We start from the raw sequence: 15075 nt of genomic DNA, 5'->3' as shown, positions 1-15075 counted from the left end.
GCCCTCGGGACGGCCGCCCCACAGTCGTGGGCCCCCCATACCAGGCTGCCGGAGCGGGCCCAGGGCCAGTGCAGCCTGACCACAGGCCCACACGCCGGCGGCCCGTCGGTGCAGAGCCCCAGGCGTGCCTGACCGGGAGCCTGACCCCAGGTGGGACGGGCACGAGGGGTGAAGACTGGGCAGCCAGAGCTGAGGCCGGCGAAGGGACTGGGGCACCCGCTCCCTGTGAGGACGGGGGGTCCTCCCCAGAAGCAGCTGGGGGCGGATGCACCCTGGGGCGGGTGCAGGAGAGCCCTGGGTCGGGCATGCCGGCAGGGCTGGGCCTGCTGAGGGGGCTGAGAAGCACCTGGAAACACGTCCAGACGGACGGAGCCTCCTGGCGCCACCTCGGCTGGGCCGGCAGGCGTTATTCGTTGTCAGATGATGATAAGATATTTGTGTCACGGTTGGGTTATAAGGCAGATGTATTCACGAACCAGATAAATGGTCTTTGTGGAAAAAAAAGCAGACAGACCAGTCTTGCCAAAAGCCTTTGCCACCGGGTCTAAGCATTTCCATGGAGAGTAGAAATCCTACCACCAGCTTTTGGGGGAAGATGGCCTTCCGCAAAGGGACCAGATGAAGAGCGTCTGGTGTATTTGCAAACTGCAGGTGCCAAGGAAGTCTGGGACAGAACTCCCTAAGTCTCATTCACGATTTCCCTCCGCAAACCACAACCGAAATGGCTACATGTCCCTGCGGCCGCCCGCGTCCGCACAGTCACAGGCACACGCGTGCACGCCCCGCCAGCGTATCTGCTATGCAGACACACGAGTGTGCACGCTTCCTTCGCAGACCGCTGCATCCAGGCTGCATGTGCACAGGAGGGTCCACAGGCCGGAGGTCCACACCCTGTTGCGGGCTCCGGAGAAGAGTATACAGGAAACGGGAGTAAGAGTGAGGGCCGTGCTGTCACCTGGAGCTGCTACCTTTTTCCTGTGGCGGCTGAAGTACCATCCGTAATGGACTGGGATTTAATGGGGAAAAACAGCTCTGACCGGTCTGAGGCCAGGTGGAGGCAGCCCGCTCTGGACTCCAGTGCCCAAGCACGAACGTTTGGGCCGGTCCCAATGACTTCCTCATGGTAACAAAATGCTAAGAACAGCCTTGAGGGGCGCCTGGGGGACTCAGTCGGTCCAGCCGCTGCCTTCAGCTCAGGTCATGATCCCAGAGTCCTGGGATCGAGTCCCACGTGTGGGTCCTTGCTCAGCGGGGAGCCTGCTTCTCCCTCTCCTGCTCCCCCTGCTTGTGCTATCTCTCTCTCTCTGACATATAAATAAATAAAATCTTTAAAAAATAAAAGCAACAGCCTTGAACATGCTTCTAAGAGAAGCACTGCTGATCCACAGGGCACCAACATTGTAGAACTGGACAGGGAGAGCCAAACTGCTCTCTCCAGCTTCCCTGGTCTCCTCCGCACTGCCGGCGACTTCTCCTGCTGAGAGTCAAGCTCAGTACGGACTTAACTGGCCTCCGCAGGCTCCTGAGGAGGCTGCGTGTTTCCCGCACCCTCCTCAGCCCTGTGGATTTCTTCTGGGCCCCACACACGGTCTGGACACACCTGCTTCGGCGTCGATCCCCTTCACCGGCCAGGCGTGTCATGGACACGTCCCCCAGCCTGTCATTTCTCTTCATCCTTGTGTACAATGTCTTGTCCTTAGAGCCTTTAAAAATGTAACATCCTGGGGCGCCTGGGTGGCTCAGTGGGTTAAAGCCTCTGTTTTTGGCTCAGATCATGATCTCAGGCTCCTGGAATCGAGCCCCACATCGGGCTCTCTGCTCAGCAGGGACCCTGCTTCCTCCTCTCTCTCTCTGCCTGCCTCTCTGCCTACTTGTGATCTCTGTCTGTCAAATAAATAAAATCTTAAAAAAAAAAAAAAAAGTAACATCCTGTCTGCTGATATTTGGCTTCCACTGCCTAGGGGGTGTTTTAATTTTTAACCTTATTTAGGGAAGCTTTTCTCTATGCTTGGGGTTGTTGCAAAGATGAACTGAGGTAATGCGTGCACAGCTGATGGAGGAAAGGCAGTTTGGACTGAATCCCAAACCACTGCTCATACGAAGGTCTTAGAAAAGGAGGAGAAATAGCCACCGTGGGAGACAGTGCTATGGGCCACCATGTTTCCCTCACGACACAGGCTGCAGACTACGAATACTTTCCTGGAGTGGAAATGACTGAAAGTGATCCAACAAGAGGCAGAAAATCCACACAAACAAATCACTGTAGAAAAAAATGAGACAACGGTAAAAGTCTACCGTTAACAAAGTCACCAAGCATGGAAAATCTTTGGCTGAGGTCTGCCCAACCTTCAGAGGAGGCCGCAAGCGCGGTCACTAGGGATCTGCAGCTTTCTCTGACTCCGTGGGGCAGGACGTGGCCGGCCTGGCGAGAGCAGTGAGTTTAGCCAGATTTGAGGCCCAGAGATGCAGAAACTGCACAAGGCAGGAAGTACCTGGCATGTGGGGGCAGCTCCTCAGTTGGATGGACGGACGATAGACGGACCGACAGACGAACAGATGGGCGGATGGGCGGGTTTGTGGATGGGTACACAGATGTGGGGGGTTGTGTGCGTATGGATGGGGGGTGGGGTGGGGGATGGGGGTGTTGAGCGACTCACTGAAATACTTGGCCATGAGGCCAGGCTGGCTACGAGTGACCACAGTGAAGAGGAAAGGCAGGTTCACTGAATGTTGGAGCGGAGGGAGAAAGGCAAGGCTCCAGTCAGAGAAAAGCTCTCGGGCCTTGGGGGCCATCAGAAAGGGCACCCTGATGGTGGTGTAGCACGGCCAGGAGGCCGAGGTCAGCTGTGGAGGGTGTTGCTGGTTTGAGGACAGGAGGACAGAATGCAGTTCTGGAGAACGGAGAAGAACCAGAGCCACAAGTGCCAAAGCTGCCGCGGTCACCGACTGACTGACAGGTGTGAGAGAGGAGCGTAGAGCAGACGGCACCGCCTTCCAAAGAAACCAGGTGTTTAGTGGACTTGGCAGAAGATGGTCTAGAAGTGTGTCTGACGAACAAGCAATCAGCCTTCCTCTTCGGCCGGTGACCTGGCAGGGGACGGGGAAAGCTCTCACCGAGCAGGTATCGAGGCACACCGCCAGTCCTTGTCAGGGCTGCGGGTCACGACGCCGCGGCCGCTGCTGTGCTGCCGCCAGCTGGGGGTCTACCAAGCCGTCCCTCACTCTTCTTCTTCCAGAGGTGCGGTCTTAGAAGGACAAAGCCTCTGGAACAGCCTCTCCTCCACCACCCTACGTGCAGAGTGGATAGCCCGCTGGGGTCTCCAAGAGCCATCTGGGCTAACTACCCATTAGGTGTGGTTTGCTCCAGCCCTTGGGTCCCTGGGCCCACAGCAGCCCCTCAGCAAGAACCAGGCCTCCAGTGCCGATCTCCTCGGGGGTCGGCAGCCTCCCTCCCGCAGACACTGCGCCCTGCCGCTCCGTGAAGCTCTCCCCCTTCCAGTTCCCGCTCACTGGATAATTCTACTGCTCATATTCAGGCCAAAACACTACCATAAGGAGAACTACTACTGTTACCCATCCCATGCAGCTCAGCTGTGGGGAGTCCTGAGGGCGAAGAACAGGCCTGGCCTCCCTCTCCCTTCCCTCGCGTTGGGTCGTCAGGGATTGGGACGCACCCCGGGAAGCTAAGACCATAGACAGAGGAAACATTTTTTGCTGATACTTCCTTTGTGGTGCCCTGGGCTTTACTTCAAAAGCTGAGCCGTTGGTGGGTCTGCAGCCCTCCAACCTCCTCTGCGCTTCTAGACAATGGACAGGAGAGAGGGAATGGCCTGTCTCCCATCGACGTGGGTGGAACCCCAAGTCCCTCATCTCTGACCATCACACAATCTCAAGGCTCTTGCTGGAAAAACACAGAGAGGCAGAAGCCACGTGAGGCGAGGGGGTACAGTGTGGGGAACGGGGTGCCACAGGGCAGCGAGGACTGCTGGGGAACGTGGTCTGAGAGCCGCGTGGCCAGGGGCTTGCTCTTGGTGCTGACCGAGCGCGTTCGATCCGTGCAAGGCTACTCCGGCCGGCTGTGGTGACAAGCACGCAGCTGCCCTGTGAAGCACATCATCTTGCCCACCAACACTGGTGCCTCTGGTCCTCTGGCAACAGGGGGCCTTGGCTGTGTGCTGGGAGCTGGGTGTCTGCTCCCCACGCGTGACTCTACGCCAACCCTTCCAAGGACCCGCCAGGAGGAAGGTGCGGCTCGATCGGGACCTTTTCCCCTCCTGCTCCGCCGCAGGGACGACAGTGTCATTACTTGTCATCGATCGGGGGATATCATTTCCTTATTGGCTTATCAAGAGACTGCATCCTGTAAGTTACTGCCTCGTGAAATAGGATTATAAACGACCATTCGTGCAGCGAACCCGTGTGGACCACATCACCGGCACAGACAGCATCAGTCTGAGCACCGCCGCACGCACCGCCGCACGCAGCAGACGGGGCCCCGGGCTTCTGCGTCCGCGGTCCGCGGCGGCAGCCGGGGCCAGGGCTGTAGACCCGGACGAGGACACGCCTCTTTCTAGTCTGGCTGTCTTTCTTCGGAGCCAGGGCCCTGAGACACCCGGGGGCAGCTGGGCAGCCACTGCCAGCGGTCTCAGGCCGCGTCCCAGGGGACCCATGGCGGCTGTGAGCGACAAGTCCGGGCAGGGCAGCGGAGAGCACGGCGGCTGTGGCTGTCCCCCCCACAGTGCAGCCCAGAAAGGCCACCGCGGTCCACTACAGTATTGTCTCACAGACGCTGCCGGAGGCTCGGGTTCATGGACACATTCCGCCCCCCGCCCCAACCCAGCAGGATGAAGCTCCGCTCTGTGCCTGTGACCCCTGACCCCGGCTTCCCTCCACAAGGGAGGCCACTGTTCTTCCTCCCGCCTGCCAGGGGAGTCAGGCCAGATGCCCCCTCAGGGCAGCACAGCTTCTCTCCTCCCTCCGCTCAGGCCCCTCCCCTCCCCTTCCAGGGGAGCAGGCCAGGGGAGCAGGGCCCCCAGCCCCCCGGCCCCCACTGCCTGGCAGCGCAGGCCACGCACCCGAACTCACCCGGGGCCCGATGGCCGAGCTCCGCACGGAGCCTGTTCCCCATCTCCAGGAGCTGCTCTTTCTCCAGGCGGAGGCGGAGGATTTTTCGGGCGGCTTCCTTTAGTTTCCTCTGCAGTCGGGGCACAGACAAGGCCTGTGGGGGCTGCGGCCCCTGGTCCTCAGTCGCTGTGGGGCTCTGGGAACGAACCGTAGGCAGATAGCCTGTAAGACGAGCCGTCCAGCGGGGAGAGGCACGAGTGGGTGGGGGCCGAGTCTGCAGCACCGGGGGACGGAGGGATAAGGAGCAGCTTTGCCAGCGAGACGGGGACCTCACATCCCGGAAAACTCCTCTACAGTGGGGTGGATGAAGACCGCGAGCCCCTGGGCCAGGCCTACACCTGGTCCCCTGCGGCCCCCACCAAGCCTGGGTCTTTCTAGTGAGGACAGCGAGGAACCGGCGGGGACCCACGCCGAGCCTCTGAGAGGTCCCAGGGACGCATGAGGGTTGCCTGTCTGACTGGGTCCCCTGCGGGACACCAGGTTATGGGCTGGGTACACAGGTCACAGGTACTGGGTCACATGGTGCAGAAGGGGCTGGCAGAGGCGGGACACAGAGCCGGAGGCCGGTGCCTGCCTTCCCCATTTCTCTCCTGCCTGGACTGTGCAGCAGGGTCGCTGCCGGGCCAGCACACAGTCCCTGGACGGACACCACTCACCGGGACGGTGTTTGGAACGAGGGGCCGTGGGGAGGAGGAGAAAGGAGAAGACAAATGCGTGTGTGCCGGACAGAGGCCCAGGAAGCACCAAGCCTCCGGGGCCCCAAGGGACGCAGGTGGCCTCTTTCGCCGCCCGTGAAAAGCTGCCCTGGGCCGTCTTGGCCACACAAGCTGCAGCCAGAACAGGAACCGGCCCAGAGTCCCTGGAACAGACCAGCACATTCTGTCCTGGCCCCGTTTCCTGGTGTGCCTTCCCAGGGCTGGTAGACGCCCGCACACGTGGCTGCCGCTGTCCTCCAGGTGGCTGGAGCCGCGGGGGCTCACGCGGGTGCCTCTTGCACAGGCTGCGGGCAAGCCGGGCAGGAGGACAGGAGCGGAGGCACAGAGGAGAGCGGGAGAGGGTCCGCGCCTACACCCTGACCCCGGACAGCGCGCGGGCCCGCGGGCCTCGCCTGCGCTCTCCTGAGGACCCGGGATGAGACTAGGGTCTTCGGGCCCACGGAGGGGCTGGGACAGAGCTCGAGGGAGGACAGAGTGGGGACACGATGCTGGGAGCCTCCGGTGCCGCTTTAAGTGAGGAGGCTACGGTGCACCCCAAAACGCGGAGACAGGCAAGAGAAAGCTCGCTTTTGAGAGCTGACCCAGCCCACCAGGCAGCCCCCCACGCTGGCCCCGTCAGCCCTGGCCTGCTCAGGGGCTGCTCCCAGAATCCTGGCCAGGGGAAGGGGTCCTCGTGAGGGAGGGGTCCGCTCCCAAGGGCGGTGGTAACTGGGCTCCACAGAGGCCAATGGCCAAACATGGCCCCACGTGGGGGTGCAGGGGGAGCCTGCCAGGGCTGCAGCGGGCACAACCGGTGAACACTGCCCCCCAGTGGAGCCGGAGTGTCCCTCCTGCTGTGCTCAAGGGGCAGGGAGGAGCCGTGGACAGGACGTGGGGAGAACCGCAGATCCCAGTCCCCCGGCTGGGAGGTCATTGGGGACACGACAGACGCTGGTCCGGCAGTGGCTTCTGCTGCCCACTGGGAAGGGGCTCCGAGTCCCGCATGGGCCCCTTTCCTGGGCTGGGTGGTGGGGGACCGGCCTCCACCTGGGACAACGCCAGACTCGCACGGGAGCGCCAGGATGGTGCCCCACCAGTCCCTCTGCCTTGTGGCCGCCAGCCCCACGTGCCGTGTGCGCTTCTTCCCGAGCCGCGGACGGGAAGCTGGAGCCCTCGTGCTCGTAGATGCCTCAGTCCGTACTTCCAAACGCGGATCTGCTCTCGGTGGCCACAGTCGTGCAAACCAGAAATCACGAGACACACAACACTATGACCCAACTCATGGGCCACACGCACACCTCGCCCACTGTGCAGTCGTGTCCTACAGGCACAGCTGGGGGTCCCACAGGACCAGCGTCCATGCGAGGAGCGCGTCCCTCAGCGGAGGGGTGTCCGCAGGCTGCACCCTGGGAAGTGGCTCTCGTCCTATCCCTGAGCCGCACCCCCACTTCCGTGGGAGACACTGCGTCCCGGCCCTGTTCCTCCTCCGTGAGTCAGGATGGCTTCTGGGCGCGCGGGCCGCCATGTCTGCAGACTCGGTTCTGGACCGGCCCCCCTCCTTCCTCCCTCTCCTGGTCAGTGCAGGCCCGGGAGTCCCACTGCTCGTGGGGCCGGGCCTGGGGCCCTTCGGTGCCCGTGTCCTTCCGTCCTATCTCCGTATGTCCACAGGGGAGCCAAGCACCCTGCTTCCTCTCAGCACAGCAAGATATGCAGAAACCCGTGTCAGCACTGGTGACGTTCAAGGCTCCCGGGCCGCCAAGGTGCTGGCCTTCCTGCGGTCAGCCTGGATCGGGCATAGTGACCGGCCACTGGATTTCCTGTGCCTCCGGTCCCCCCCAGGTCACAGCTGCTTCAGCTCCAGCCTGTCCGTCACAGAATTAAAACATCTTGATTTCAAATCTTGCCGATGTACCTGATTCCCTCTTGCCAGGCGAGCGGGATCTGTGAGCCAGGCTGGGAATAGAACCCCTGGTGCCACCGACCGCCGGCTGGGCACGGGAAGCACCTGGAATGAACCCTGGGGACGGGGTGAGGCAAACGTGCTGCCCGCCTGCCTGTGGCTCAGTGTCCCACGGCCTCCAGCTCAGGACAGCCGGAGTCCTGGTGCAGGGCAGCGGCTCTGGCTCTCCAGGCCACGCCCACTTAAGGGCGGTGCAGGCAATTCTGGGTCCCGCCTCCCCGTGACCCCTGAAGGCCTCCCCTCTGCGGCTGTTCTTGAGCCGTCCATCCGTCTGTCTGTCCCAGGGCCTGTCTAGACCCTCTTGCTGTTCCTGAGCCAGAGAGGAGTGGGCCTCGCCTCCCCTCCGGTCCTTCCGGGCCGGCCGTCGTCCTAGAGCCGGGTCCCCCTCGTGCCTCTCCGCTCCGCCTTCCACCCCTGCTGCCAGAGAGCTCCCCACGCCTCCCAGATACCACGGTACGGGCACAACTGCAGGTCGCCACGGGGAACTCAAGTCACTGCAGGTAACCATGAGTAACGCAGGTCACTGCAGGTCGCCACAGGTAACGCAGGTCACTGTAAGTCACCATGAGTAACGCAGGTCGCTGCAGGTCGCCACAGGTAACGCAGGTCACTGTAGGTGCCACAGGTCACCAAAGATAACCACAGGTGGCCCAGGTCAGCACAGGTCACCGACAGAGTCCGAAGTGTGCCCTGACAGCATATCCATCCCGGGCGTTGGTAAGAAGAAAAGCGGCCCGTGGGTCAGATCCATGGGGACGGCGGCTGTGGACTCTCTGCACAGCTCAGAACCATGGCTTGGACCAGCCGCGGAGCCTGCCGGACACCAGGTGCGGAGGGCCAGGGCCCGGACAGGAGCCCCGCTCTCACGAGCGCAGAGCGGCCTCAAACCCTCTGAAAACCCGCTCAAGGGTCCTCTCGAAGGAGAAGCCCAATTCCGCATGCAGTTTCAGGGCCCTCCTAGCCAGGGGCAGGGACTCCCTTTTAGAAGAAACAGAACAGCCCCTTCATGCGTGTGGTTTTCCCATGCTGGACTTATTATTATTTTTTTAACATTTGTTTCTTTACTTTGCGGGGAGGGGCAGAGAGAGACTCTCAAGCAGATGCCCGCTGAGCGCAGAGCCTGACGCGGGGCTCCATGTCACCACCGTGAAACTGTGACCCGAGCTGACACGGAGAGTCAGCCGCTTCACCGACTGGGCCGCACGGCGACGTGGACTTCAAGGGGCGGGGTCCTAGGGCCTGGAGGCCACGGACCAGGCCTGACCAGGAAAGCCAGCCACGGGGGGAGCCCGGGATGGCTCCACCGACGGCCACTCGGGGACTTCTGCAGCAGGCCCCGGACAGGACAGCAGTGGCGGGAGTGATCAGCACAGCGCACCTACCTCCCTCCCGAGGGCCACCTTGTCCAAGGCGGGCAACAGCGGCCTGTTCCCGAGGTGCTCCTCAAGCTCAAACACCTGCTTCCGCAGCTCCGAGACCTGCTGGCGCACCTGGTCCACCTCACGGGGAAGCGCGTGCTGGACGGTGTCCACGTCCAGGGGTCGCTGCAGCACCTGGGAGACCATTTCGGGGGCAGTGTTAGGCCGGAGGGCGGGGGGCAGGAGGGCAGGCACACTCGCCTGGTGCGCAGGAAGGTGACAAGGGACGCGTCTGTCAGTCTCCCACCTCTGGCCAAATGCAGCCGTTCCGCCCGCCAGCACCCAGCCCGCCCCCTGCAGCGCGCCCTGCGGGGCCTGTGGCAGGGCCTGCGTGGGACCCAAGGCTGGCCAGGGAGAATCCAGGCCTGAAACCGGCTCTTCCGGAGCCCAGTTCAGGCGGAAACCAGCAAGTGTAGAAAATGCTGGTGACCAGGAGGGGGCAATCCAGGGCTTGAGACGGGAGCTGGGGCCGTGGGAGGGGCTAATGGACAAGCCAGAGAGAGCAGAGGGCCAGGAGGGCAAGTCCCCGGGACAGGGTGGCCTTGGTCGTGCCGGGTCGGCCCAGAGACCCCCAGAGCAGGTCCCAGGCCGGAGCCCCAGGGCCAGCCCCTCACTCTGGACATCTGTCCTCCTGCCGAAGGAAGGAAGGAAAGAGGAGGCGCCCCTGTAGACTCGCTTCCGGTTTATTCCCAGGAGGAGGAAATCTGTTCCTTTCCCAGGAAGCCCTACAATGACTCGCTGGTGAATATTTTATTCTTTGAATTTGTCACATTCACACCAAAAAGGTGACCACGTGCTCAAGAGATCCTGTTAAATAACAAACCAACAAAAACACATCTTGAGGCGAACATCTCTCCCCGTGATAGTCTCATCAGCTATGGTCATCAAGCGCGTGCGTGATGTCCCCGCGGCCGGCAGACCGGGAAGCAGCGAGGCTGAGCGCCCTGAGCCGTCCCCACGCCGCCAGCACACAGCAGCCAACGAGCCCTCTCTGTCCTGACCGGCAGCACAAGGCAGCAGCCCCCGCCCAGTGGCCAGTTCTGTTTCACGGAAGACGCAGGGCACACAGGGCACTGGGATTTGTGTTAATTATGGACTTAAAAGGACATGTGAGAACTTCTCGTTTCCTCGTGAAAAACATTTCTGTGCAAAAGGCAACGGCACGATGACACCAAAATTACAAGCAGTTAAAAAAAATAGGCAAAACAGGATGCCTGGGCAGCTCAGTCATTGAGCGTCTGCCTTCAGCTCAGCCATGGTCCCAGGGCCCTGGGATCGAGCCCCCTGTCGGGGTCCCTGCTCCGCCTCCCTTTCCCGCAGCTGCTCCCCCGGCTTGTGCTCTCTCTCTGTCTCTCTCAAAAAAGGAATAAAATCTTTTAAAAAATTAAAAAAAAAATTAAAAATATAAATAAACTGGAAATCATAAAAATTAAAAACATTTGTGCTTTGAAGCACATTATCAAGAAAGTGAAAAGAGGAGCCTTAGCATGGAAATTCTGCAAACTGTGCATCTGATAACGGACTAGTATCCAGAATACGTAAACAACAGTCAGAGCCCAACAACAGAGAGACGGACAGTGCAGCTACGAACGGCAGAGGATCGGAATCGACATTTTCTCAAAGACACGGGAACGGCCAGTGAGCGCACGAGAGAACGCTCCACACCGTTCGCCGTCGGGGCAGACGCAAGCCACAGCCACGGCAGCGGCCGCAGTTGAAAAGAAACGAGGTCACAGGGGTCAGGACGTGGGCCGTGGGGGTCCTCACGCACGGCCGGAGGGACAGAAAACGGGGCCGTCGCATGGGGAAGCGGCTGGGCGGCTCCTCGGAGAGCGAACCGCGGACTCACCACACGACCCAGCGCGCCCGCTCCCGCACGTGTGCCCAGAGCAGCGGCCAGCAGGGACGGCCCCGAGGTCGGAGCCCACGTTCGCAGCAGCATTATTCACAGTTGCCAAGAGGAGGGGACACCCGAGTGTCCTTCGGAACCCACACATGTGGGGAACACAACGGGCCATTCCTCAGGTCTCAGAAGGTGCCAAGGATGACGGACGGACCTTGAGGACATGGCGCCGAGGGAAACGAGCGGGTCGGCAAACGGCAGCTGCCGCAGGACCCCGGTCCCGGGAGAGGCACCCAGCCCGTCGGCAGGACGCAGGTCCCCAGTGCAGCCTTGCCATCTTGTGCCCGGTGGAGGGGTGCCAGGGGAGGCTTGGGGGGCTGGTGCCGAAGGGGATGGTTTCTGTTCAGATGATGGAAAAGTTCTGGGACTAACAGACCGTGGGGACACTAACACAGTGTTGCCAACGGAGTTAATGTCACTGAACGTACGCTTGAAAATTATAAGCTTCATGTTTGCATATTTTACCACAATGAAAAAACACTAAAAAAGAGAAATGGTGAATTTGCAGCAATAAAGCGTGGGTTATGACCCAGGCCGCACGTGTAACGGGTCAGCGCGCGCATCAGCCCAGGGCATGACTGTGGCCTGACCCCACACAGGCTGTGGAGGCGTCTGGACACACTCCCACCACACCCCTGCGCCCAGACCGGCCCCAGAGTGCCAGGAGCACATAGCTGGCATCGTGCTCTGGGCCGCAGCCGCCCGGGGCAGCGGAGACAGCAGGCCCTGTGCTCCACCACGGCGGCCCCTTGCTCCATACTCATTTCCCAGGCCTTCCCGGGTGCCGTCACATGGCCACACATGACCTCACAATAAACCCTTCTGGGAGGGAAACTGAGGCACGAAGAGGTCGAGGGCTCCAGCCAGGAGAGCTGCCCAGCCCACGTGTCAAGGGGAAGCTGTACCTTCTGCCTGAGCCGGGCCACCAGGAGGTTCACGACGTGTGCCCTGTTTCGGAGCCTCCTGAGCGCTAGCCCAACGAGGGCACCTTCGGCCGGCACAGCTCCTCCTGCAGGAAGAGTGAGTCTGTCAGGCTCAGGTCTCTGAAGCCCTGGAGAAGGTTCCAGTCAGCTGCCCTGTCTGAGGAGTCGAGCCTGTGCTGTCCAGGGCAGAGGGCCCTGCTTCCCTGCCCTCCCCGAGGCATGCCCGCTGTCCCTGCCTGTCCACCGGGAGGTCAGCTCTGGAGCTGAGTGGAAGGGCCAGTCCCCGCCAGCACCGAGGGCCATGGGGGATGAAATCTCGTCCTTGTGCCAAGAAAGCAGCGTCTCTGCAGGAAGACAGTGCAGCCTTGCCGTCGTGTGCCCGGGGGAGGCCGGTCAGTACCAGCCGCCCCTCACTTGGGCATTAGGGAAATGTTCCTAAACCATAGGTTAAGGAAGGAATCAGTGCAGGTTAGAAGTTATCTTGACCTGAATTATCATTAATAAACCGCTCATGCAAACTTCCAGAAAGCAGGGCAGCCTGCTGGCTCAGGCGGTGCAGCGAGCGGCTCCTGGTCCTGGGCTCAGGAGTCTGAGCCCCACGTTGGGGGCAGAGATTACTTAAAAATAAATACTTTTTTAAAAAAATTAAGGGGCGCTTGGGTAGCTCAGTCACTTGAGCGTCCAACTCCTGATCTAGGCTCAGGTCATGATCTCAGGGTCGTGAGATCGAGTCCTGCTTTGAGCTCTGAGCTGAGCACGGAGCCGGCTTCTCTCCCTCTGCCCCTCCCCATGCTTGTGTGCATGTGTGCGCTTGCTCTTAAATGGCTCAACAAATCTTATAAGAAATTAAGTAAACGTGGGGGCCTGGGTGGCTCAGTGGGTTGGGGCCTCTGCCTTCGGCTCAGGTCATGATCTCAGGGTCCTGGGATCGAGCCCCACGTCGGGCTCTCTGCTCGGCGGGAGGCCTGCTTCTCTCCCCGCCCCCCGCTTGCTTGTGATCTCTCTCTCTGTCAAATAAATAAATTAAAAAAAAAAAAAAGAAAGAAAGAAATTTAGTAAACAGGGCGCCTGGGGGGCTCAGTCATTAAGCCTCTGCCTTCAGCTCAGTCATGATCACAGGGTCCTCCCGCTGAGCAGGGAGCCTGCTTCTCCTCCTGCCTCTCGCCCTGCTCTCGTGCTCTCTCCCTCACTCTCTCAAATAAGTAAGTTAAAAATAAAATAAAACTCATAGGACGATACTAAGTAATTTTTGAAAATTTAGATGAAATGGACAATTTTCTAGTAAAATAGAATATCAAAAAGTGACACAAAAAAGAAAACATGGATCATCCTTGACTGTAAGAAAGAGTGAAATAATACTTTAAAGCCTTCTCATGAGGAAAATCCTAAACCCAAAAGGGCTCAGAATTGAATTCTATTAACTGGTTCACGAAAAATTAACATAAGTCTAACAAAGTTTTTCAGAAAACAGAGAAATAGGGAACATCTCCCAACACATCTGAGGCCAGACTCGTGGTCCTAAAACCTGACAGTGGGCGTCATGAGAAAGAAAGCCCAAAGTCCCTCGCAAACATAGACGTACTAATTCTCAGTAAAATGTCAGTAAAAGAATAAATCACATGTGGAGTTTATTCCAACATTCAGAAGCCAAGCCGCGCTCACCGCTCCGAACAAGATGGCGCGTGTGGGCCCCGTCCCTCTCCTTCGGTGCAGCTAAAGCCTCGAGCGACCGTGAGGGGAGGCCTAGCAGGCGAGGGCCAGGGGCTCTGGGGACACTCCGCGCTGGGCTCCATGTCTTTGTTCTTCCTGTATTTCCTGGCTCTGATCCTGAAGCAGCCACAGCCCAGAAAGACCAGGGAGCTTAGACCAAGTAAGGCCAGGCCTGCTCCCTGCAGCGGAAGCGCCTGGAAAGAAAGGCAGAGGCTCCCGTGCACCAGCCGTGTGGACCCTCCGGGAAGAGCATGTGGGGAGGGTTCAGGGGGGTGAGGCGGAGAAAGGAATTCCTTCACTCTGCGCACTAAGTCTCTGGGGGGGCCTGTGGAAACCAGGCAGTGTGGACGCAGCCAATGTGTTGCGAGCTGAGCTCTGCGAGGACCAGTGGCCTCGGGCAGAGGGGGACAGCATCATCGCAAAGGCTCTGGTGACCAAGTGACCTTTCAGATGCAGCCCGAGAGACGGGCCAGGACATGGATGTGCGTCGTGCCCCAGCAAGAGCAGAAGAGCGGTCAGGCTTTCAGAGTACCTGCTTGGTACACGCCTGTCACAGTCCAGGGTCACTCATCGCACGGACAACCAGGACAAGCCCAGCTGACAGGACAGATGGCAGAGCCACGTGGACCAGGGAATCCGTGCACAGAGTTAAGGAATTCGACCACGAGGAATAGGGAACAAGGGATCTAAAACAAGCTGATACAACCTTAAAACAATGGGAAAAAAGAAGTTTCAGCAGAGGAATAAAAGAGAAAGAAAAACCAAATGCAATAAAAGTGCCCCCAAAGGACTCCAGAGCAGCTCGGAGGGGACCCCGGGCCTGCGAGCTGGAAGACAGAAAGAGAAATCACCCGTCTGAGACACAGAGGAAACAGATGGACAAAAGTCCCAGAGCCACAGGGACGACAAGCTGGCGCTTCTGTCGTCAGATCCCAGAGGGAAAAAGAGCAGAGAGTAGAGCAAACATGTGCCCAAGTCACGGTTGAAAACTCCCCAAACCTGGCAAAGACAAGAACCTTCAGACTCAACGCCAAATGGGTAAGCCCAGACACACCACCATCAGGAATCCCCCCGGAGCGACAGACGCGGCATGGGGCTTCGGGGACGGGGCTCGGATGGCCGGGCCCTCTCGGAGACACGCAGCACCCCGGCTGGAGGGCTGGGAGCTCCTCTCCTCATGCCAGCAAGAAACTCCCTTCTCAGACGACGGGAAGCCGGAAGACTCGGCAGCAGCAGACCTGGATCACATGGAGCCTGGAACATGGGCCTCAGGAGGGACACGCGCCAAGGGCAGGCGTCCGGTGAACCTCCCAGCCTCTGGCTTTCCTCCTGAGTGTTTCAG

The 15075-nt window shown here is 59.9% G+C and overlaps 1 protein-coding gene across 2 annotated transcripts in view; it reads right to left on the bottom strand.

Moving 5' to 3' along the window:
- The window catches only part of CCDC57 (coiled-coil domain containing 57), an 84915-nt gene that overhangs the window by 31464 nt on the left and 38376 nt on the right, over positions 1–15075 (bottom strand). The window contains exons 17-20 of one of the 2 annotated variants that reach the window (XM_059147500.1): positions 13166–13214; positions 12006–12109; positions 9162–9332; positions 5086–5260 (exon numbers count right to left, since the gene is read on the bottom strand). In XM_059147500.1, the coding sequence (XP_059003483.1) occupies positions 5086–5260; positions 9162–9332; positions 12006–12109; positions 13166–13214 (499 nt within the window). The remainder of the gene's footprint in view (positions 1–5085; positions 5261–9161; positions 9333–12005; positions 12110–13165; positions 13215–15075) is intronic. The other variant, XM_059147498.1, reaches the window with a different exon arrangement.

This window comes from Mustela lutreola, chromosome 15 (assembly GCF_030435805.1).
Source record: "Mustela lutreola isolate mMusLut2 chromosome 15, mMusLut2.pri, whole genome shotgun sequence".
NCBI lineage: Eukaryota > Metazoa > Chordata > Mammalia > Carnivora > Mustelidae > Mustela > Mustela lutreola.
The sequence above is the reverse complement of the archived record's forward strand: the minus strand, read 5'-3'. Positions and strand labels throughout refer to the sequence as shown.